Genomic DNA, 22,878 nt, shown 5'->3' on the forward strand with positions numbered 1-22,878 from the left:
GTGTGGAGGAAAAGTTTCATTAACAATAACAATCAAAAGTAAAGCACAGGTGACCTGGGACTTTCAAATGTGTTTTGCTTATTTTAGCCTGCTGTTTTCAAAATAAACTACTACACTAGATTCTCAGAAGTTGGCAATGACTCTGGTACCGATTCCTAAGGGAATCTTCACAGAAGAACTGTGTTCTCTTTAGCTATTTGAAGAACTTCTCAGCTATATCAAGTACTGCCCCATTGTAATCAGCCTGCAGGATTACTGTGAGAGTTCATAGGCTGGTGAGAAGGAAGGTCAGAGTTTACTTCTCATTTTTCCACACTGTTTGGAAATCGTGTTTATCGTTATAATCATGTATATCTTGTCTGTAATCTGCTGGTAACTAAAAAGAAATAAATCTTAGTGAAATCCTATAGCTATCATGATGAAGCAACTGAGAAGCTGAGCTTGTCTTGGACTTAAGTCCAAGGTAGTGCAAAGCTAAATGGCTTTGTGTTGTCTGCACGTCTGCTGAATTTAGGACTCTGTGAGGCTGAGGCTATTCTGTCTGGGTATTAGATCTGGCCAGTTCTTTCTTCTTGAAGATAAAAATAATTTAGGCTTTATTTAGTACTGGCAATTATAGCCCAGCTCCTTGCAAATGCTAAAAACTTGATGGCCCTGATTTTGCAACAGTAAGTTATAATTTGCAGATTTAAATGGAGCATGCAATGGAGACAAAGTAGAGTGAGAAAGCCTGCTAATTGCTTAAGGGACAATCCTAAGTACTATACAATATAAAGGAGACAAAACTTAGTACCTGTTTACAGAAACATGTTTTTCATCTCTTCTCCTAGATATCTGTGCAGTGCTGTACACCTCAAGACAATGCAAGCTATGCAGGTATATGACTATAATGAGTAAAATGCTACCTAGATCCATAAGGACACATGAATGGACATACTGGCTTAGACCAAGGGGCCACTTACCACAGCAGTCTGTCTTCTTGGTGACTATGACTCTGTGTGGATGCTGAGAAGGGAGTAGAAACAGAACAAACATACACAATACATTCCTTAAGCACTCTCCTCTGTTTTCACTCATGTCCACTGAGGACATTTCCCAGACCATAAGCAGCCTGTCTATTTAAAAATTCCCAGTGGTGTATTTTTAAGGCACACGTCACCTGAATCCATGCATATTTTTTGCATCCACACATCCACAACATCCTTTAGCAGGGAATTCCAAAACCTGTATACAGATTTTATGTCAAGTGTTTCACATGTGAAATTTATTTGTTGGTGAAAAGGGAAACAATTCTCATGGCTTATGATCAGTGAATGGTGGCTTCAGCTGCTCAGTGAATAGTCTCTCTCCTTTAGAATTTTAGGAAAACTTCCAAATAGATTTGAGGTGGATGGGTGACACTCAGCTTTTCATGCAGCTCCTTCTGGAAGCGAAGCCTGCCCCACAATATCAGTATGTATAGTTCAACACAAATGATGCTTTATACTGAGGAGACACTCCCAAATAAACTGGTTTAGAATTTGGGATAATTCTTCCCATGGTGAGAGAAAGTTCATAAGCACATTAGTCAACTGTGTGTGAACAATTTGTCTGAAAAAAAAGGGCAAGAAGAATTCTTTGCTAGCCACAATCCATAGTCAAACTTCTGGGAACTGTTTCAGTAAATGATGTAGTTGACTCTTTCACATGCCTTTCTTAGCTGAAGAACTGGGGCTCCAAAACACATCCTGATATTTTGCGGCAGGTTGTCTGTTTGCTGCTTCAGGCAATAAGGGCAGGGAGAACTGTGATGTGCTTTGTGGCTGGCAGGATTTACTCTTCCTAAACTTTACAGCTTGTCTTGCTGTCCTGTTTTTCTTGAGTCTTCTGATTTTTGAGGAGAGCCTCCCTGTTTTCCATTCTTCCTTTTTTTGAATTGCTCTTTGTACCACGATTATGCCCTGAGTCAAAAAGGAGGAAAAAAACAAATCCGCATCAATTACTAGTTACCACTAGTTACTAAAAAAGTATGTGGCTTTGGTTTGTTTCACATGATACTGTGGTACTGTGGGAGAAACGTTTCCTTTACTGAAAGAGAGCCACAACATAATTCAGAATTTAGTACTAAAATATGGAAGTGTCAGCCCTAGGCAGAGAACCTGTTTCTACTGCTCCAGCATTTCCTACATTTCACAGTACCAGCTTTTACATCCCTTTATCTCCAGTAACTGCAGAAGGAGAGTAACACAGGGTCAGAGGAGTAACACAGGGTCAGAGGCATTATTCCTCACCACTGTGTTGAGGTTTTTCAAACTCTTTTTCTGTGGGCTGTTCTGAAAGAGGTTAAAGATACTTTGGCCATTCAGTGTCTCAGCTGGAAAGCTCCATTAAAGCCAGTTCTGATATGACATAGAAATACACAAAGGAGTTTTCCAGCACTATTACTGCCAGCTACTGTCTGCCTTTACTGCTTTGCTAAATTCTGCTGTTCAGTACTTTTGGAATAGAACAGTAACTGGGAAACCTTTTAAATGTGGAAATGTCTTCTGTGAAGAGCTGGAGACATTTTTGCCGTTGTTTTTCTTTGTCTTCTGAGAGATCAAAGTAAAGCTGGATGAGTGGAAGTTTTCTCTTCTGGATAGGATTATGTCACAAAATACACTTTTTCCTGACTCCCGTGGCACAGATGGCTTTTCACAATTGCTGTTAGCAGATAGAGATAAGGACAAAAAATGTATTAGTTTCATACAAATTAATGACAAGATATATGTAAAGATTATGACCTAGTAGGTAAAATTGTTACAGGTAAAACTCCTGCTACTTTCATCTGATGCATTTCATAGAATCGATTTCCTAAGAATCATAGGAGAAAAAAGAAACGTAATGTACTGTACATTAAATTTTACAGAACCACAAGGCCATCACACTGCATTAAGAACACCAGTGCCAACATTATGTAGCCCTAACACCGCTGTCTTTTCTGAGTTAGACAGAAGTACCCATCGTAGAAGCAGTAGTGGAATACCTTGCTATTACAGAAGAAAGACGCCAAGATATTTCTTCTCTCCTTTATCAGTTGAAAGCCTAACTTTTTCATGTATGTGTAAAAAAAGCCTGAGCTGAAACGTGCCAAGCAGGAATCCTTGAAATTATTTAATGTTAACACACTGATTTGCCTTATTTCATAGGGCGATTCTGTCAGGATCTGCAAGGATCTAACTAGCCAGCTAATTCCACTTTGGACTGTTGCTAAACAACAGTCAAGTGTACAGAAGGTACAGAACATTTGTTCTACTAAGGAATGAACACTCATTGTTAGTAATATAATAGGGTACTGCCTTCATTGTTCATCGTCAATTTGCCACACCCTAAGAGCAAAGGGAATGCTCTAGCACTGAGCTACATAACAGAACCGTGACAATATTGTTTTAAACAGATGTACTAAAATTAGTACATGTCTGTTTTGGTCTATCTGTGTCACCTACCCCTTTGTTTTCTCACTGGGCCTTTGTCTTCTCACTGTTTCTTCCTGACTGAATGATTGTGCATTGCCTGCCTTCCTCCCTTTCTCCCAAGGCAGCAGAAATCATCCCTTCTTTGAAAAATCAGTGCCTGTGCCTCTCTCTGCCACTCCAGCAAAGCTGGTGAAAGGAGATCTACAGGCTAAATGGGGGGAGGGGGTGTGCTGCTCTCAGTAGGATGGAGGAAGAAGGACTCTATTCTTGTCTAGCATCACCTTTCACTGAAGTCTTCACTATGCGATGGAGTGGCAAAGGACAGCTGTCTTAGTGAATGGAAAAAAAATGTTGCACAGTATCAGAGGAGTAAGAAAAGGAGGAGATGAGTCTGACAGAGATCAGCTTGCGATCATTCTTTCACTCCAGCTTCTGAACAAATAAAAAGTTCATAGAAAATAAAACTCACCTACCTGAAATACTTTCCTACTTGTTTGGCAGAGCCTGTCATTGGCAGTTTTACTGTAAAAAATTGGGGAAAAAAAAGAAAAATATTCAGTGTGCATGTTGTATCTCTCAAAAAATAACAACAAAATGTATCACCCAAATTTGGCTTGGCCAGTTCAGATGCAGTGATGGCTGTGCCTAGTAAGGATCCCAGTAAGTAAAGTTACTGTAAGCAGACATTTATGGACATAAAACCAGATGACTAACATCCAGATTCAGGGTGGCAAGACTTCCTTCATATTGAACTGATTCCAAATCACATCCCCACATCCCCTTCTTCATCTATTGCCAAAGTCTATTTTGGGGTAGAAACACTCTGCACAGCTCCCAGTGAAATGCTTCTAATATGGATAAAACTATACATCAGGGAGTGAGAATGCCAAAGGCAACACGATCGTCTTGTTTTGGTAAGTCTGTAGCTCTGTTGAAGTCTGCCCTTAGTCCTAGTCTGTGCTCTAAGGCAAGCAAACATCTGCTATTCACATGACAATGGAGTAAACACAGCCTTCAGAGCAGGGACTACTAGGAGGATGGAGAAAGGCTAGCGAGTCTCACAGCCTCTTCTGTTCCTTTTTGTGTTTCTCTTCTCCTGACTGTGATTCTCTGATCAATATCAACAAGTCTAGATGCTCTACTGAACAGTGAGAGAAAAAAGGAAACCCACAGCTAAAGAGTGTGGGACTCTATACTGATCCTACAGGGATGTGACATCTGCGGGTTTGAATACCTTGAACAGAATTAACAAGTAACAGCTCTATCTCATGATTAAGAGTGCTAACTGCTAGGCTACCATAAAGGCTGACAGCTACCCAACTACTTCAGGAAGTGATGCACGTGGCTGCACTGTGTCGTGTTTGCAAACATCTCAGCTGCTATATCGAGTACTGCTATATCGAGCCATGCTGATCAAGCCATGTGGATGGGAATGGGAGAGAAGAGGTGGTGCCATCTGGTTGACCTTGACAGATGACACATGCTTGTGAGCTGCTCAGCTGCTAGAGCTCACTGCAGGAGAGTGGCTGAGTAGGAGCAGGGTGCCCTGTGGTGTGAGAAGTGCCAGAGTCACAGCAGGCAGGGGAGATGAAAGCAGAATGGCAGCCTCTAGGCCAGCGGTGCCGCTGCATTCAGGCAGCAGGTGAAAGGAGGCCCAGCACAAGTGGGATGAAAGTACCTGAGTCACAGTAACCCTTAGGCTAGAAATTATTTCCCCTCATATACATGTAAGCATCTGCCTTCACTACACACACTGCTAATTATAACATTTCTTAAAAACAAAACAAACTAAAAATTCTGGGATGAAGTCCAGATCTAAAACCAAAATAACAAGGCAGCTAAGAGCCAGGATATTTATTTATTTATTTATTTATTTATTTATTTATTTATTTTCCTTTTCTCTAAACAACCCAGTTCCAGGAAAGCTTAGATAGCATGTGATCTGTTACATTTTTACCCTTGGGTTTAATACATAATAGGCAGGAACAGCTGCAGCCCAGAAAGAAAGTGATTTAAAGTCTCCCAGGACTGTAAGAACAAACAGCAATCTGTACACAAGTTCTTTATCAGCCTCCTGCTTTGCAGGAAAGCCCTGATAGTCATAGTGTTCAAAAGCACAGACGCTGCATGTGCTGCAGAAGTCAATCACTGCTGCAGTTATTTGTGCCCAAACTTAGAAGCTGAAAAAGGAAGTTACATTTCACCTCCTTTTTTCAATGCAGGAAACTCATGTGTCTTCCCAGGCACCTTTTCATAAACTAAATGTTTGTCTGCTTCCAGCTGCCACAGTACTTTTTATCTGGTTGGTTGGTTTTGTTTGTTTTCTGATGAAGATATCCAAGACAAAAACAAAGTAGTCTAATAGGGTAGAATAGCTCTGGGTATATTTTGGAAGGAAAAAACAAAACACCAGAAAAACAAGACAGGAATTCAGAAACAAGAACCAAGTCATTGCCAAACTTACTGCTACTGAAAGGCACAGTTAGATTTTTAGCATGCAAAGTGAGATAATTCTATGAATGCCAACCCATTGTCCCGAGACTAAATTTCAACATCCTTTATGTAGTTAAAGAATAAATAAACAATATATACTCACATTCCTTTGTTCAACTGATGTGCATTGACATGGCACTATGAGGTCAGGACAGGCATTTTCCTAATTGGGGCATTTCTACTTTACTACTTTCCTCATAGATTTATTTGTTCTTGTGTATTTCTGAGTACCCAATAGTGGGCTGCGTCATTGCTTTTTGGGTAACTTTGAAGACTAAGTAGAACGAATTCCATTGATTTTCAGTACTCAGTCCTCAGCATTGTTTTCAATTAAAACCTTACCTGAAAATCTACCAATCCCTTTCCCTCTGTAGCTACTATATAAAAGCTCGTCTTTCAGGATATTCGAAGACAGTTTGTTAAATATGTTAATTTCTGCTCTTGAAGTTGCCTCAAGTTCCTTTGTTCTCCAATGGGACTATTCCCAATCAGCAAAGGTGAATGTAACTATGTGACGAAGATGACAGTTTAAAACAAAGCAAAACGAGTTCTTCCAACAGCAAAGAATGAGTGAAATCCTAGCCAAAGGACCCTGTATTTATCTTTTTGGAACATTCGCTTTGCTGGGATTTAGGCTTATGAAAGAAAAAGAAGAAAAAAAACAACAAACAAACAAGAATAATTGAGATTTTAAGAATTAAAATAAAGATATAATGTTTACCTTTGTCTACCGGGTGAAGTTCATGAAATATCTTATGTTGAATTTCAGTGCCTGGGGGCTGTGAGACAGAATAGAAACACAAACAAGTTTATTAATAAGCTCCAACAGAATGAATGAGAAAAGCATATTATTAACAAGTCAGCCACCTGATGGCTTGTTCTGGGAGCATGTAACTAAATTAGGACAGGGGGAAGCCTGGTAGTAGGGAAAGGGTTAATATGCAACAGGCTTTTTCTCTTTTTTTTTCTCTTTTTTCTTTTTTTTCTTTTTTTTTTCTTTTTTTTTCTTTTTTCTTTCCAGGCAAAAGGCAAGTTGACGATTTAAAGCTTGGCCTGATTTCCAAAAGCTCAAAAAACTCGGCAATTTCTGCTCACATTTCAAGTTTATGGGTGCTCATCATTTCAAAACAGAATTAATTTTGGGGAAGTAGGAATGCTATATTAGACTCTGTTGTTCTAATGAGGGTTTTTAAGTGTTTGTCAACTATAACGAGTCTTACATTTTCTGAATAGTTATGTATGATGCTGAATAACAGTCATGGATAAGTGACATGTATGAAAAAGATTAATTCCATTGGGTAGTATCTAGGCCAGCTGAATACAAATCCTGAGTACCACCTCCAAATGGCAGGAAGGGGCATGAGACATTGTTATGAATGCTGCCAACGTGAGTATTTCAGACTTGGAGCTTGGCAGTAATCCCAATGTTAATTAAAAATGTATTGCATGTTTTCCTAGAATTCACAGTTACCTTTTTCTCTATTAAACTGGAAAACACAACAGAAAATGTTTTACAGGACTTGGCAAAAAATCTTGTTCAGTGATACTAAAAGTGAGCTGAGCCAAGCTGAGTGAGTGGTATGTTAGTGATTTTGGAGACTGAAGGGGAGCTGGTGTAGGCTCCAGCTCCAAGGCAGATTCTGTGACAAAGAGATTTAAATGTATCAAATAATACACCCACAAGACAGAATTCTGTCTCAGACTTGTTCATATTTCCATAAATATCCATAAATAAGATACAATTGTCAATAAAGAACAATGTCTGTTCTAGGTCAGCAACTCTGGGTGCCAAATTTGCTCATTCAGAGTTACAGTGGTTGAATTAAGTTGTCATCTATCAGTCTGTCATCAGAAAAAGGACACAGCATGTTTCTATTGGGATGACAATCACTCACGTTTTTGCTTTCATGCTTTCTGTCCTTAGCAGTGCTGTTAAAGCGATCTCCTGACCGTTTGGTTTTTTTCTGCACAGAAAATAGGATGTAACATTTTGATTCATGAGGGAATATTATAGTTACGAAGAAGAGGTTGTAAATAAACACGATAATCACAATGCCAGAAGGAACACGTAAGCAAGCTTTTCAAGACTGAATTCCTTATGCTGTTCTGCTCAGCAAATATTTATGAACCTGGACACAAACATATCATAGTGAGAAGGGACCTCGCTTCCTACTCTATTTGGGAGGTTTATTTTTAGTCTGGGAACCTGGAGAGCCAGGGTTTCTCAGGAGTATTAATTGCCACCGCTTTGTTTTTTTTCCAGTGTTTGGGCTCCTAGAAGGGAAAACTGGCATAAAATACAAAAAGCTTGGAAAGCTATCTATTAAACTAATTAAAGCACTCATAAAGCAGCTAGCATTATAATATACAGCATTATAATATATATGTACACAAAGAGACTATCAGCCATCAAGATATTAATATTAAAATGACAGTTTGCAACAGGCAACAGTAACAGTGCTCTTGTTTTACATCTGAGGGCCACATAGTTTTCCAAGCTGATCATTAACAAAGTGCAGTTGAGGGCTCCATGAAGCTCTAGCATGAGTTCCAGTCAAAGCCTCTTCTGTACCTGTGGTGTTCCATTAACCAACTTTTCCAAATGCCTTAAAGAACTTCAAGGTCAGCCTGGATGGGGCATTGAGCAACCTGGTCTAATGGGAGGTGTCCCTGCCTATAGAAAGGGGGTTGGAACTAGATGATCTTAAAGGTTCCTTCCAACCCAAACCATTCTAAGGTACTATGGATCTATGGAAATCCATCAAGAACAGCAATGTACATTTCTGTCTTTGATCTAATGATTCTAATTTAGTCACTGAAGCAGATCCACAAGGGAAAACACAAATAATCAGGAGAGGATAAAAGTAAGAAATTTATTGCAAGAGCCATGATGTGCTGTTCATTCAAATTCATTTGATAAACTACTGTTACTTTCTGAGTGCATCTTACTGTTGTTACAGTGTTAGTTCAAAGTGCTTTACCGTCATGCAATGAAAATACTTACACAGGATACCTAAGCCTTTGCTCATTTCATAAATTACAGAAAAGGATGTAGTGCAGCCCTACTTAGCTGACAGTTTTGCCATATGTACTGGTGTTTATAGGTATTGGAATGAAAAGCCAATGGCAGCTGACTACTGTTAAGCCTGAGTTACATACACTGAGGCAATTAATCTTTACCAAATATTCTCCTGCAGCTTCTGTGTTTCTATGTAGACATTCCTGTCTTTCTTTGTTTTGGGGTGTTTCTTTTATGCACATTACCAAGCAACTCTGCCTAAACAATGAGAAGTGATACCCTAACGTTCTGCAGTGGTCTTCTGTGCTTGTCTGTACTTCAGTTATCTAAACTGCGTTACACCCTTCCAATTCCGCTTCTGAATTCGAAAGTCCCTGAAATCACAAGAGAGTTACACATCTCTTGTATCGCTGAGATAAATGTAAACGTAGGGCCTTTAATCACAATCCCAGGGAAGCACAGCGTGCATGGGTGTTTTGCAGGAAGCAATGATAAACTACACAAGAATCACGTGGCATCCAGTTCAACATGTTGCTGTGTGACAGGCACCAGGCAAACAAGCATGAGTTGCTTTATACGTACCATTTACAGACCACAAGGAAACAGTGCTCAGGGACATCAGGAAAAAGGGAAACGAATCCTGCTGACTGGCACGGTGGGCTTTTTGACACAAACAAATCTATTTTTAGCAAAAGCCCTGGAAAAGCCCAGAGCCTTAAGAATACTTTTCACAGATCTCACAAGTTGCCAGCCCCATGTCACACCGCACAAGCACAGGCAGGCTGCCAGCTTGATGAGAGGAGGGGGGGTAAGAAAACATGAAGGGCTGAGAAGCACTGAAAAGCCCACAATATTTGGCATTAATCAGAGGCTGGTAACTTCAGGGTCCGTTTACCAATTTCATTCTCAAGTTCTCATGAGTTATTTATTTATTTTTTTAATTGCAGCTCTGTGAAACGTTCCTGTGTGGATTTATCACTCACATGTGAACAAACTGAATCACAGAGGTAATATAACTAAAACTAGGTCCAAAGCTCCAAGTCATACATCTTACCAACCAAACCAGTCCTCTGAAAGGCCTATCTGCATGTTTTGAGAAGTGCTACAGGGTATCTCTTCAGTTTTGCTCATGCTTAGTACACAACCTTAGTTATATGTTTTCCCTTTTAATGTTGTTTATGGTATCTGTGACATAAACAGGAAGTAACAATTTACAGGAACTATTATTGTTGGCTAAAAAATTAATACACTCACAAAAGTTTGTTTTGCTTCTCTACAGTAAACATCGTGAGGATTAGTACAGCAATCATGGACAACAAAGAAGTAAACAGGACAGAAAGATTTGGGCCCGTTCTTGTGCAGCAAGTGTTTCAGGAAAATGAAGGGTCTCACTGTCATTCAGTGAAAGCACTTTGTACAACCTGGGGTTAGGTTTGCCTACAAATTGGAAATAGGCAGTGAAGTAGCCTTATGCTGACAGCAGTTAGCAGCAGTATGATACAGTATGTCTGTATGTGCAAGAGGAAAACACAACTCCTGAACACTGAATAGAGTGACTGCAAAGTACGGCTGACAGCACTGCACAATATTTTTTGTGCTAAGAGTTGACATCCTCCTCCTCACCCTTATCCTATGTCTGCTCGCTCAGCTGTATGGCACAATCTGACAGGTAGAGATCTGCCCGCCTTTGAAACTGTGCCACTACCTTCTGGACAATTTCAGTTAAGCTACTAAATAACAGTATTGCTCTGCACTGTTAATTTGGACTTTATCCCTACAGATTACGTAAGCTCTTTACAATTATCAGCTACCTAATTAATTTGTTAATTATTGCTCTCACTGACCGAATACCAAACTTCTTTGGAACAGAAGCCAATAATCACTGTGGCACTTGGGTCAGAAATGTAAACAGCCAATAAAAATTCATAGCATACCTTAGCACGTGGTTTTAGTTGGTGCGCAGCTATATCACAGGAGTCTGAGCTGTCAGAAGATTGGCTGCTGTAAAAGACAATTTATTTGGTTTTTAGATCTGGTGGTTGCAAACAAGATTTTACAGCATTCATTTCAACCACTAGTAGGTATTTTCTGTAGTAACTCTTAGCTGTATAGATGTAAATATGTTTTCTAGATACCCATCTACCAGATCCACATTTTCATTTCACAGCTAACTTGCAAACATTGCAATCATCTTAGAGAAAACTTGGTTATTGGAAGAGATCTGTTTTATCCAGGTTATCCATGTGGCATCTCCCACTTCTGCTCAGCCTTCTTTTAGCTCTGCTTCACATGCTTTCCCCTTCCAAGCCCTCCCACACAGCATCATCTTCTTTATGCCCAGTGAGCTTTCTCTCAGTTCTCTAACAGTGCATTAAGATCTTGAGTCTCCTTTTATTTCCTTACATTTCAGCACCAGTTTTGAAACTCAGCTTTTGACTTGTATTCCCTGGCCACCAAAGGTAAGATGAGATAGATCCAACTCATAATGTTTCCTCAGAGAAGAGATCTACTGAAGTTTTATACATTCTTTACAAGGAGCCGAGTGCATATATTATATGTTTCTATATGTGGTATATCTTAATAGTTCTAAATTACCTGGAATCCCAGTCTAATGCATCAGAATTCAGGACTTCGGAGCTCATCTTAGCTTGCTGTGTCACTACTTTCTCATGTTCCTTCAGGCACAGATAATGATAAGAAAACCACGTATGTTTCAATTAAAGCTACTAGCAATTTTACTATTACTGTAACCCTATAGAGGATTATGTTTTGTGACGGTAGGATGAACTGAGGAAGGAGGAAAAGCCTCAGAGGGACTTTCCTTACCTCCTTATTATCAACAGAGTAGCTCAAGAGAGCATCACAGAAATGCTGTCCTATTGACTCCAAGTCTTTGATATCAAAATGGGTGCTTTGTCTCCAGCCTGCATATCAATAGGAGCAAGTCAGAAATGGAAATGTCAGTCATCCTGCTGACTGCTAGCTGTGGTGTGTCAGCATAGTGCCTGACTGCAAACTCACTGTCACTGAAGGATGCTAGAAATAGGTCTATGACTGCTAGGCTTTTATACAGATAGCATTAAGGATCATCATTCTGCCTATATGGACAAATCTATCTAGTCATGTCATATGTATTATATTACTTTCCACATCAACTGTATTTCTTTTTACCAAGGATCTTCTTCCAGATAGCTGAATCCCATACAAATATTTTTAGTTTCTGCTTTTCATTTGCCCCTTACCAGTATTGTTGTTTAACAGTACAGATGTAATAATGCTAGTGGTGGCCTCAATGGTCACCAGATGAATACTGCAGTTTGGGTATTTTTTCCAGATCTTATGTTCAATCATCATTCATTTCTACCCAGTAGCAGAGAACACCAACAAGGGGTTGGTGGCTCAAGCTACTATTTTCCCTGAAGAAGCAAAAGGAAAGGTCTTGTCTGATGATTATTTACTCAGTAGCTACAGGGAATTGTCTTACCCAGCTTGGAGCCACAAACAGAGGCTTCCAAAGTGTAGCTGTTGTTGATGCCCATCTTCCACATTACAACTCGACCTGTGCTTTCTTTGCTCTTTTGTACTCTGAAACAGCAGTCTGGGAATGAGAACTTAAAAGATGGGTACAATGTTAATATTTGAACTGAATAGGAAGATGCAATAATTTCATTTTAAGGGCTTTTTTTCATTTGTTTTTTAATACATCCTAAGATAGATAATTGTGAATTTTCAATCTACTATACTTGAATATTGCACAGTATAGTTCAGAGTAATCAATATTATTGCTGGCATAATGGAGATGTAGGAGAAACAACAGCCCTTCAATCAGAAGTTCAATTTAGTTTAAGGATTTGAGAATTCTGGAACAGTTTTGATGCAGCTGTATGAACTGTTCCTAAATGAGCTTATATGGACTGCTGCTTGGATGAGTTACCACAAATCCTGCAGTATTACCAACATACAAATGTACCAAGAAGTCAGAATAGGTTTTCTCTCATGAGTTAATACCGATAGTTTGATGTAACCTATCTGGAGCTCAAAACCACTGTATTAGCACTGATTGCATATACACAATAACATCTTATAGGTTCATTTCTGTACTGTTTATTACTGAACCTTTGCCATCTTTCTGATCAAAAAGAAGCTGACTTTAGTCAGATCTTGCTGGAAAATGACATATTTTAGTATCAGTAATTTCCTAATAATAATAGTTCTTAATTGAAATATCTTACAGAAACATGGTGATTCTGACACTATTTGCAACAGAAAAAAATCAAAAAGATTCAACCTGGTGAAAAATTTCAACTGCTTTAGCTTGCTTATTTGTTTTTAATTCTACTGTATGTATATTATAGTAGATATAAGTAGGTGACATATAAGTATGTAATATTTAATGCTACTCTTTGACATTATTAAGTAGTGTTACTTTTATATTCTTGCATTTCGGTTTCTTCCCTCCTTCAGAAATGCTGAGCTTCTGACATAATTCAGAACGACTTTGGAGCGTTGGAATTTCAAAGGAATCTCAATTTTGTACTTCCACCATTCTTAGTTTTAGCCACTTGAAGATCATTTTACTGGGTAAAGCACAGTCTTTTAACAAATATGGTATCCTTGCAGAAAACTTTAGGGATGCTTATTTGAAATTTCAGGTGACTGCATTTCTAACCAGACATTTGCTTACCTTATCTGGGCAATTCTTGCTCAGCAAGAGTGGAAAGGCACGTGGATACAAATGTGGTGCTTTGGGCTCCTGCTCTGTCTCGCAACCATACATGAAGACATTTTGTTTTCGGTTGTGACCGTGGATGTCACAGTACAGAAAAACGTCGCGCTTCTCCATCACTCTGTAGTATGGGACAACACAGAATACTTTGCTAAAAGTGTGCTTTCCCCTCCACCTTAGAAATACTAATTTGAGTCAGTAAGTTACACTGAAGCTCCTGTTTAACCTGAAGAGCAATAAATTGGTAAGATTTCATATTCAGAGCACAAAGCTAAACATTTACTATGTGGAACTGCTCGGTTTCTCCAGGATAAAACACTTGGCTGTGCAAGAAGGCATGACAGCATGCATCAGCAATCTTTATCCATGTGTTCATAAGCTTTCATAGCCTAGTTACCTTCATGAATTTCAGAAGATGAGCGTCACAAAACTAGATGCTTGTGATTTTTTGGTTGTTTGTTTTGCTTTTGTTTTGTATACAGTTTCCTCAGTCTCCCTCCGTAACCTGATTATATGCTGTTTGTTTTTTTTTCACTCTGCCATTTCCCATCCTTTTCCCTTCTGCCAGTCCCTCTCTCAGGTCCAGTTAGAAATATTCACCTCTGTGTCCTATAGCATGTTTACCCATCATTCATATCTGCTATTCTTTTGCTATCATACATGTGCAGAATAAGACGTACTGTACAATGACAACACTGAAGGATAAATACATGGCTCAGAATGATGATGTGAATAGTTTTTCCCTTATCCAAGCTAAAGACATCAGTTTTTATTACGTGCCATGATTTTGCAATGTGTTATCACTTAACTAGCTTTTTAAAAGAAAATTTGCAGGTAGACATACTATTGGGTTTCTTTTTCTATCTGCATCCCTGATGTCTAAGCCCTGCCAAAGCAAAGCCCTACAGGAAAGATGTGATGGCACCACGGCGTGTTGCCTGGGGCTCTGCTCTGGGCAGGAGCTGGAAATCCATGGTGGACCTAATAAGGAAGCAATAATAGATGTATCTGTCTTAGCTGAGTCTGAGTATGAAGGTCAGTAGCACGTCAGAACACATAATTCATGCTAATTATAGGGGACTCACAAGTGCAAGCTGTCTTGGTACAGTAAGGCAGAGATAAATTCTCACAGAAAAGGAGAGGCACAATACTCATCTCCTTCAAGCTAGGGACTTAAATACCAAGGTATTATTTATTTTTTACTATTTATTTGAAGATAAACTGATGTTATTTGAATGTTATTTAAAACTGTACATAAGTGCTACTGGATGGAAAACACTGAATGTAGGATTTGTGACACTGCTTTATTTATTTATTTTCTCTCTTTCTCTCTCTCTCTCTCTCTCTTTTTTTTTTTTTTTTTTCCCCCAGGAGAATCTGTATCAATTTGTACTAAAGACACAAATAATATGAAAACAGAAATGGACATAGAGAAATCACACTAAGAGCGAGACACTGAACAGGAAAATCATCCATTTTAAGGGGGAAGCAAATGAGGTTACCTTCTGATCATGTTTCGGGTATACCAGATTGAAGGATAATTTTTCTTCACTTTAGATTTGTATTTGCGGTTCAAGTCGTGACCTGTTAAAGAGCAGCGGTGATTCCCCACAATCACACCATCCGGATTCAACATGGGTACCACTTTGAAGACAAAAGTGTCCCGGAGCTGATGAGCTTTGCCTGAATTACCAAGTATGTAATCCAGAATGCCCTTCATTATCCAGGAACTGTTGGTTTCTCCGGGATGAACTCTTGCAGTTAGAATCACAGCCTTTCTCTTTGTGTCCTTGTCACTTTTTGGGGGGTTGGTGATAGTTAAGACATTCACTATGTTTCCTGCCAGGGAATGGCACAAGATGTGAATCTTGCAGAACTTGGACTTCCTTGGATCTTTAGAGATGGCCATCAGGTACTCCCGCAGGTTGGAGTAGGTGTAAGGATAGCAGTGGGCAAAATAGCAAGTGTCTCTGTCATGAGGAAACTGAAATGTCCACGTGAGTGAGAAATGCTGACGTCCACCTTCATTCACATTGTTTTTGTAATACTTGATTTCATTTCCTGTCCTTCGCCAGCCAATGTTGTATTTCTTAGCATCAGCTTCTGAGTACAACAGTGGTCGCAAACCATGCCTATACAGGCTTTTACGCTTGGTAAAGTTGACAATGGTGAAGCGATAAGGCATCCCTGCCTGAGTATTGCTTACTTGGAAGTAAAACCACTGCACATGCCTGTCTGTGTAGAGGTCAGTTCGTAGTGTCAGCTGGTATTCAAATTCATTTCTGCTAGGTAAAAAAGGCAAACTGTTGTGATGCTGGTTAGCACTGCAGTACAATTCAGTGTCAAACAACATAGACTGCCATGAAAGTACCCCACGGTCAATCTGATACAAATCCTACTGATTTACATTGTCATTTACTTAAAGTCTTCGCAGCTGTCAGGAAAAGGTGCTTAACTGCACCAAGTATGTCAGTAATGCAACTGCTGGTTTTCTTAAGACTTAACTGGGACTTTTAAGGCTATTTGGAACTACATTTGAAACTTATTCAACTGTATAGAATAGATGACAAACCCAGAGAAACATCCTGCTTACAAGGTGTTAGCAGGCAACAGGCAATAACAATTCTGATAATAATTCTGTTATAATAAAAGAAGAAAAGATTATAAACTTACACTTTAACCACCTTCTGCAAATTACCGCTCTCAAATCGTGCTTCAAAGATGAGTGTATTGCCAATCTCCTGATGGAAGATCTGTTTCACAGGGCAGAGACCTCTCATTTGGGAATACATAAAATAGGATTCAGTGTTAGCTACCGGGAGGAGTGGAACACATGCATTTAATATCAGACTGAGTCATTTTAGGGAATACATGATTCCTTTTGAAAATTCCTTCTAGAAACAGACAACTGCATGTAGCTGAGCTTCAACGCATACTTCAGGTAAATGTAAAAGGAATTGCAGGGAGCTTTGCTGCCCATTCCCACTCAACTTTATGGATTTCTGCCAGCCTAAAATCTGACTGTCCCTGCATGAGCTCAGGCAAAGCAAACATCAGAAACTCTACATAGCTGATAATTGCTGCCATGAGGTTTTTTTTAATATCTCTTTTAGTCCAGAAGTTAAAAAGATGACACCCAAATCAAGAGCAATTTCTTTCATATTATAAATGATGCTTTCACACCACATTTAGCATACAGCTTGAAAACAGCTCCCTTTTTGCTCTGTTCTGTGACTCTGTTCACTGCTCCTCAGATGAGATTCACAACTGAACTTCCATTAGTATTTTTCATTAAACAACAACAAACACCAAACCCCCAGAACTGCTACATAAACCATCAGCATATCTCTTGGCTTGGAAGTTATTTAAGTTCCAGAACATTCTTTGCATAATTTTATCCACTGAGGATCCTCTCTTTACAGATCAAGGCAAGAATTATTTTTAGAGTTGTTTTGATTTTGTTGCTTTCTCTGTATTGGTGCTCAATGTAGCAGCAAAGCTTTTGCTACCAAGATGAAGAATACTGGAGTCATCAAAACTTCTTGCTACCCCCAAAATGAACCCCCAAAATAGAGAAAGAAGATGCATGCCCTCTGCTGAAAGCCAGGAACCCAGATATCCTGCTGCAGAAGTCAGCAGTGCCATGCGGTGACTGTAGTAAGACCAGAGTCAGCATGAATGCACTGAATGAGACGGCATGAGCTGCACTCAGGGAACTCGCCTGTTGTTTTAGAAAAGCTCTGACAATATGGCTCAAGAAAGTCAAGTACAGCCAAGATTATTTCATTCCCCACATCATTAGAAAAGAATTGTTAGTTTTGCTGGCTGGGATTCCCGTTTGAATAATTACTTTCTGTATAGCTGAAATTCCGTTTGCAGTTTCTCTACCCTCAGCTTCTTCTTTAACCTCTTCCTTAAGGAAGAAAAATGTTTCAGCAGTTAAACCAGTGAAGCCCTTTGTGGAAACATCGGTATCAGACAAGTGCTACATAATGAAATGGAGGACTAAAATCTGAGATGCCTATCACAGTACACTGATTTTTCTGCATGTCACCACTGCATTGCACTTTTCTGTCCTAAGTTAGATGTTAGGAGGGCGTTCAGGAGCTCAGCAGCAGGCAGACCCTGAGCGGGTAGTCATTCCCCGTTCTGCTGAAGTTCAATTCAGTGGTAATCAGGAGAGTGCAGCTGCTGCCTCCCTCAGGATGCGGTGGCTCACGACATGCTAGTCAGCCTGCGGTGCTGGCATTGTACATTTTCTATTTGGAGATGCCTGGACTGTCCTACAGAGTTTTTCGGCGCAGCGTAAGTTAGTGTTTTAAACATTACATCTGGATGGCAATGCCACCAACCTGGAGGTTTGTGTACTGGAAAGTGGAAAGATCGGCAACTAATGGACTGTAACAGAAATCACTACCCTTGTTTTCAAAAAGGCAGGGAAGCTGCCTGAAGTGTTCCTTCACACCAAACGTATCAGCCGACTAGTACATGACAGTGTACTCATGCTGCAAAAGTAGTGGATTTCCAGATAAAATGATGGCGTGTTTCAGCTCACTGAAAACCTTTAGCAGCATATTGTGAGCCTTCACAGATGTGCTGAGATCAAGAAGAATGTCAGCTACCTTTCAGTTCTGCACAGCTGAAAATTTGGTGGCCACAACCAGAACTGTAAAACTATGACAGTCCGTTCTTATCTACATACAAATGGACCCAGGCTAAAACCAACAACTGCTTGAAGCTCTGAGTTCATGTAAGGCAATTATATCAACTTAGTAAACACAAGAAACAAAACAAACCAACAAACTGAACAATAACAACAAAAAAAACAGCACAAAAAGCACTCTGATAATCAAATAATGTTGGAGGAACAGGACAACGAGCCCCCTTCATTTCTGTCCAATCAATCCTTGCCAGACTTAGCAGACTACAATCAAGCACTGATCCAATCTGGCTAGATTTTGCTGGTAAATCTTAGCTAAACAGCTGTAGCAAACATGATAATAAAATTTCTGCCAACACAGAATTTAGTGGTGGCCCTGCAGTTATAAAGCTCTCATCTTTTTCATTTTCTTTTTTGCCTTGACATTAGGTAATCTTTCCCCACCCATATTTTCATAACCAACTCACTTGAGCTGTTTCATACTGCTAGTTGCTGATACAATGGCTTGAACTGAGCTGGACTTCTGAGATAAACAACTGCATGAGCAGAATGTGTGGTAGATGAGACCTCTGTGTAAATAATTTTCTTTCCTATATATCAGAAAGGGATGTGTTCTCAAGTGCCAAAAATAACAATACAAAACTATATTGATTTCATTAGGTTTTGCACTAGGTTCACTAGGGAGATGAAATATTGGCATCAGAGCAGATGCTAAATCTACCCACAGCTTAGAGCAACATTTCTCTGGGTGTTCTCACCTTCTCCTAGATAAATCACAGTGCCCTTGTCAGGAGGTTGGTAGGATGGTCTCATCTCCAAACCTGTTGGAGTGTACAATGGCTCAGGGCTACTGGGTATCCAATCTGAAACACAGGAGACACACAGAAAGACTACAAGCAAGAAGACTGTATTATGGAGGACATACTAAAAAGCAGTTCACCCTCTCATCCCAGTTACACATAAAGGAATACTGATGCTGCTTTATAAGCCTCATCTTTTGGATCTGTGAACAAATCTCTACTGTGACTGTAAACAAAAATACTACACAGAATTACACTGTAGTACAACCTAGGCTTATGTAGACAACAGTAACAAGCAGTTATTCTGTGCGCACTGTGATATTTACAACTCCAACAGAATGATGTAGTGTGAGAAATACAGACCCGATATGATAGCAGAGGCTTTGAGAAGCAGAGACATACGATGTGGCAGAGGAGTATTGGCATGGAATAATAACTAAAGGGGCACAGATTTGGTACTGGAGACCCCATGGCTAAAAGCAACTTACCTGTGGTCACCTAAAGACCTGGAGCTGACCAAAACTCATTTCAGGGGACAACAAACAGAACAAGGAAATAACATGTGTGAAAGATACCATAGGTAAATTCAGGTATAGTATGGAGCTGCAGGCCAATGAAAAACAGAGAAAAGTGTTAAGAGCAGTTTTTTTTACATATAAAAATGACCTTCAAAGTCATTTGGATTCCAGAGTAAGGAAAAAGACACCACAAATATGAACTTTGTATTCCTCCCAGTAAAGGACTCCATAGACTGATAGTTTGCAACATGCAATCCCTCCTCTTGACCAGAATTAAACATATGGAATGAAAACACTGTCCTTAGGACCCAGAGGAGCAGTGAGAAGGGGAGCCAGGAAAAAGTGGCAAGTAAAGCATTTACACAGCAATTTTAACTGCACTGCTATTTTTAATTCTTCTATAGCAATTAAATCTGGACTAATAATGACTTTTCTCTTAAGATTTCAATAATACTAACAGCAAGTTCTTCATGTAAGGCGCGCTTCCTCCTTGCCCACGGACAAGATTTTGAGTGTGACACAGTAACTTACCAATGTGCTCAACTCTGTCCCTGGTGACTTCAAGTTGGCTTGGCCAGTACACCTGGGAAAACTGACCTGCAGGTGGTGAGTCACATGGATTCTGCAGCTCCTGCAGATGGGGCACCACTGCTTCTGAGTCGAGTGGTAACTGTTTTGCCCTTGGAAACATACCAGCACAAACAGAATCTGTAAGAAAGTCAAAGAACCCTCACATCAATCTCTTCTGTTCTTTCAAGTAGAAACAGGCTGCAGAGACTATCTACATGAAATTAGCATAATTAAGCATGGCACGATAAAATTACATCCAAATGTAAATTCAATGCGCCAGCCTACAAATCATTACATTTAAAATTAGCATTGAATTGACAAATCATTAAATCATAAAGCACAAGAGCAGGAAATATATTACCTGGTTTCCTACTGAAAATCTTGGCATTTGATATTTTCATTGCTTTTATTACTAGCTTATTATGATATGGTCTATAATCCCAATGCATCAGCCAAAATCTGTACTGTGTATGATATGAATGGCTTAGCCCTAAAAAACTTCTGACACAGTGTATGCAACAGCATACTGCTAACACGACAGGAGAGGTAATGCTATCAAGAATTCTATCATCGGAGGCACTCGGATGAGGTGGGAGGTCATCTTTGCTTGTCAGCAAGGAACCCTTTCAAGTAATGAGAAGCCACTTGAATGAAAACATGATGGACAGAGAAAAGGCTTTGAAAAAAAATAGTAACTGGAAAATTGGGACTGGTTCTGTGCACCAGCCACTACACTATCCAGAGGTAATTACTTCTCTTTGCCAGAGATATAAGATGTCCCCTTTCAAAGCATTCCCTCTATCCATCAGACTACCTACTTTGAACAGGCCAAAAGACAAGAGTTTGGCTTCATGGGAATCAGTTATTTTGGTTTTTGTTTTGGAAAGCCAGTTTTAGACCTGGCTTCAAAATCTACATCTCCTCACAACAAACAAAAGAACATCATAACAAACCAGAGCTTCTTACCTTAAGGATCTGAGTATTGATGACTCCACCCGTGCAAAGTACATTAACCGAAGACAAAACTGCTAAACCCATTTTAAGATTCTACTGATTATCCAACTGTAGTGGATACTTGCTTAGTTAAATACCAGTTCTAGACAAAAGCACACTGCAGGATGGGACTGAAATATCACTCACCTAGGTCAAGAAGCATAAAGTGTGACTAGACCAAGCCCAATTTTGGTTACATTTTGATAGCTATGTGTGCATTGTCCTTTCTTCCCCACAGTGGACTTACAGGGAAAATGTAGGGGAAGAGCTAGAGAGGTCCTAACCTGCATGAATGGTGCATTGCTGACTGTCTTCTGCCAAACAGGAGTTACGGGAGTCTTCATCCTAAAAACAATAAAGAAATCATAGAATCGTAGCATCACAGAATGGATGAGGTTGAAAGGGACCTTAAGAATCATCAGTTCCAACCCCCTGCCGTTGGCTGGGCTGCCACCCACCAAATCAGACTGCCCAAGGCTCTATCCAACCTGGCTTTGAGTGCCTCCAGGGATGGGGCATGAATGAAACGCTAACATAAATCTGAAGTCCTCTGGAGCACAGCTCTAGTTCATCTTTCAGAAATAAGAGCTGCCTCTGCTTTGGTTTACTTTATGACTTGAATAAGAATTAGGCCAAATCTGCATAGTCATTTACTATGCCATTATTCTATTTGCCTCTCACAGGAGACATGTTTCATTCATCCCGTTTCCCAGTGCCTCTCTCGTGCAGTACTGGCAGTCATACTCTTGGGTGAAGAGGGAGAAAATTCATATAAGAAAGAAAAGTCTGTTTTTCTAGCTGCATAAATCACCCCTTTGATCTATCTCGTCAGAGTCTAATAGCATAAGAGCAGGAGAGGCAATGGAAAGGAATAGCTAGGGCACTGGCAATACAGATACACACCAAAACTATCCCAATGCATAAGTGCTAGGACAGGGAAGAGAGGAACTTGATACTGGTGATATCCAGCTTAACACTCAGCAAGAATTAAACCGGAGCCACTTGCATTCAAGGTGCACACAGGCAATGAAAAGCAATCTGCTAACCTGGGTTAAATCTGAAGCACTCTGGCAAAGGACAACAGTACTTGTCCTCCCTTATGCCCTTAACATATAACACATACTAGGAAGGGGCTGTCAATCCCATTGAGCCATTTTTACATGTTAAGGCCAGGACTGTCTTTCAGAGCCCAGAAGGTGCAGGCTGCTGTTGTTACCACGTAGGCAGAGCAGCACAGCAGCTACGACAGGGTGTCGTAGTGACGGGCACCATTGCTGGCAACTATCGCAGGCCTTTAAGCAGAGAAACGCTGAGGTCTATTTAGGAGCTGTAGACAGTAAGGTGTAAGATAAAGGGAGCAGAAGGGAACAGGGAAAGCGAACGGGGCCTCTCTCAGCCGCTCCGCTCGCTACCAGAGCCGCCCTTGCCTCGCTGTCCAGGCACACTGACATGCTCCGGGTAATCAGAGCTGCGCCCCGAGGCCGCCCCGCGACGCGCTTCCACCGCCCCCTCGGTCCGAGCGCCCCCTGCGGGCAAGGAGGCCGGAGAGGGACCGTGACAGCGCTACGCCGGTGCCCGGCCCGGGGGCGGCTGTAGCGGCAAGCGAAGCCGCGCTGTACGGGTCCCCCCGGCTACCGCTACCATGGCAACCTCCCCAGTTCTCGC

General features: G+C 40.3%; 1 protein-coding gene across 1 annotated transcript; it reads right to left on the reverse strand.

Annotated features, from left to right (window-relative positions):
- Window positions 1–1,669: 1,669 nt before the first annotated feature.
- On the reverse strand, window positions 1,670–22,664 carry AGBL3 (AGBL carboxypeptidase 3). Its single transcript, XM_072356820.1, is given in 18 exon segments — window positions 1,670–1,910; window positions 1,912–1,940; window positions 2,504–2,691; window positions 2,779–2,799; window positions 3,908–3,956; window positions 6,649–6,706; window positions 7,823–7,891; window positions 10,881–10,947; window positions 11,542–11,621; window positions 11,773–11,870; window positions 12,431–12,557; window positions 13,631–13,793; window positions 15,175–15,957; window positions 16,346–16,484; window positions 19,091–19,195; window positions 20,182–20,358; window positions 21,498–21,558; window positions 22,641–22,664. Coding segments are annotated over 18 exon segments (2,466 nt in total). The 3' UTR covers window positions 1,670–1,682.
- Window positions 22,665–22,878: the final 214 nt, after the last annotated feature.

The sequence above is a fragment of the Excalfactoria chinensis genome, chromosome 1, assembly GCF_039878825.1.
Source record: "Excalfactoria chinensis isolate bCotChi1 chromosome 1, bCotChi1.hap2, whole genome shotgun sequence".
Lineage (NCBI taxonomy): Eukaryota > Metazoa > Chordata > Aves > Galliformes > Phasianidae > Excalfactoria > Excalfactoria chinensis.